The sequence below is a fragment of the Drosophila hydei genome, unplaced genomic scaffold (assembly GCF_003285905.1).
Source record: "Drosophila hydei strain 15085-1641.00,03,60 unplaced genomic scaffold, DhydRS2 tig00000232-arrow-arrow-pilon, whole genome shotgun sequence".
Classification (NCBI taxonomy): domain Eukaryota; kingdom Metazoa; phylum Arthropoda; class Insecta; order Diptera; family Drosophilidae; genus Drosophila; species Drosophila hydei.
In genome coordinates, this window is record NW_022045690.1 from 2,058,655 (window position 1) to 2,061,181 (window position 2,527).

General features: G+C 50.3%; 1 protein-coding gene across 1 annotated transcript; it reads left to right on the top strand.

Moving 5' to 3' along the window:
* Window positions 1-655: 655 nt before the first annotated feature.
* Window positions 656-2,071, top strand: LOC111601852 (lysM and putative peptidoglycan-binding domain-containing protein 1). The gene has a single exon (XM_023318688.2). The coding sequence runs from the start codon at window positions 1,041-1,043 to the stop codon at window positions 1,410-1,412; it is 372 nt and encodes a 123-aa protein (XP_023174456.2). The 5' UTR covers window positions 656-1,040; the 3' UTR covers window positions 1,413-2,071.
* The last annotated feature ends 456 nt before the right edge of the window (window positions 2,072-2,527 follow it).

Consider the following 2,527-nt stretch of genomic DNA (forward strand, 5'->3'; position numbering starts at 1 on the left):
GTATACATGTACGTGGAAACTTAATTTGTAAACGTGCGCACAGTTTCTTATCTGCGAGCCGCAAGTATGCATATAAGTCGTCATTAATGGCTAAACTTCATTCGTGAGTTAATGCAGCCTTGTTTAAACATGAGTTGGAGCGCATGGCAACGGCTGGCACTGACTGCGCGATGCTCGCCTTGAGCTGCAAACAGACTGCAGAGACTTTTGTAGTGCGAGTAGAGTAAGTGTAAAGCCCAGCAGAAAGCTGCTGCAGTCGCACTGATGCAGCTGTTCAGCCAGCGCCAGCAATCACTGAGAGTATTTGCAGAGAAAAGTAAAAGTAAAGACGCAAAAATATATGAAATGCGTGCCACAATTTGCTGGTCGATGGCTTAGATCAAGGAAAGCATATGCTGCTCGGCAGGCCTGTGTATGTGTGTTGACATAATTGGCAGCGGAAGTGCTGCAGGCTAAAGCAACGAATTCCCATTGCAGTAAGTGTGAGAGCTGTGCTTAAGCCTTGTGTACACTGAATCCATATGGACAATCAGACAGCTGCAACTATGCTTCCATTGCCCACTCTTCGCACGACTATAATGACAGTACAGATTGAGTTCCGCTGAGACGCTTTAAATGGCTTCACATTAGTTTACTCTCAAGTCGAAGCCTAGTTACACGTAGTGTCTTTGTTGGAAATATTATTGTTTCAGTCTCCATCTGCAGCTGCAAACACAATTAGCAAATGTCACGGGGCGGACATCGGCTTAGGCAGAGCCGCTGATTGCGCATACGCAACGTGGGCAGCCCACGAACTGATTGTGTGTCCCAAGTCGCAGTAATTTGCATGCAACGCCCGGCGGAGCATAAAAGGGAATTCGAAGCGCGCATTGGAGTATGTGATTTTAATGATGTGTTTCAGGATTGCTCGAACGAATCGAGTTGGCGTCGCGTTCCCAAATAGTATCTTCCCCCGTCTATACACACATACATATATATATGTAAATATATATGTTTGCACAGTGTGTAAGATGCTTTGAGGGAGTAGTCCGCTTACCAAAATGGCCACTGAGCAGGCGCCCAATTTGTGTGGTCAGCAGCTGGGCGAATGGACGCGCCATCAGGTGTGCAGCGACGATACTCTGGCTCGCCTGGCACTCAAGTACGGCACAACAATGGGCCGAATCTGTCGAGCCAATCGCATGTATTGGCCGGATGTCCTGCAGACGCGTGACTATGTTTGGGTACCGGCAGCGGGCAAACAAAGCGAACAGCAACAGCAAAGCGAGTCGACGGTGACTGCGGCCGTGGCCTTACCGCATCGCGGCAGAGTCTCGATTGTGCCGCCCCACTTCTATCGCCAGAGTGCGCCCAATGCGGACGACTTTGCCGGCGACTGCGATCCTCTGCTGATCACCATGCGCTGCATGTGACGCGTGCACAATCAGGCAATGGCATCTTGGGAGGCGACACAATTTAATTAGCGACCACAACTGCAGCTGCTGCAGTTGCTTCTGGCTCCTGCTCATCCTGCCCGGGTGGCTGCAGCTGCAGCTGCAACTGCCAGTCAACGAGCGTTATCAGCCAAGCGAACTTGTGGGCGGAATTTCAATTATCGTTACATTATGCTCTTAGCCGTGCGTCCCCAGCGCTTGCTACGTGAGCTTTGACTGACTTTGACAGCCGAGGAGAGGCGAATGCTTGTGCTTCTGCTGGGCGACAAAACAGGTCCCGGCTCTAATACTTCGCCACAGCTGGCAACATCCTTCACCTCAAAATTTGCTGTATTAGAAAAGATACAAAGATATATTAATGTGGCTGTGCCATGTGAAGCCTTCTCCGACGTTGATATATGGGAAAGTTGCATGCATATAAAGAAGCTGGACTTACGAAATTTGTAGTTGAAAGTTGCAAGCGACACAGTCAAGTACATCAATTATAAGCTAACATTCTCTAATGGCATTAGCTTCGCTGGCAGAGCAATTGAAGTTCGGCGAGGACACCAACTGCTGCGCTGACATTAAGCAAATGTCTGGGAATTTTTGTCGCACAGCGGAAATAAAGAAGAAATGCGAAGGCAGAGCCATTGGCAGCCCCTCTTTGTAGGACCTCCCACTGCTCCTTCCATTCTCTCTCCCTCTCGCTCTCTCTCTCGCACACACACCGCCCGGCGCGCTGATTAGAAACCCCAGAGCGCTGCCAGCTGTCGACGCGCTACAAAATTGGCTTTTAATTGTTGCAGAAGTGAATTTGCCACAAACAGGATGCAATTAAGACATTCAAATTCACGATTCGAGTACGCGCTGGTGCTGCTGCTGCTGCTGAGTGGCGACACACGCACATAGAGACACAGGAACTGGTGCGCAGGTGGCAGCGCTATCGAGCGCACTCGGGGCACGTGCAACAGCAGAGATAAGCATGCCAGTGGCCAGTGGCCAGTGGCTACACTTCGCTGGCGACCCCGACACACATTCAAAGTGGAACATTAACTAATCTGTGTGTGGCACTTGGGCATAACGATGCCTGCGATGAGGCAGAAGCAGTCGTG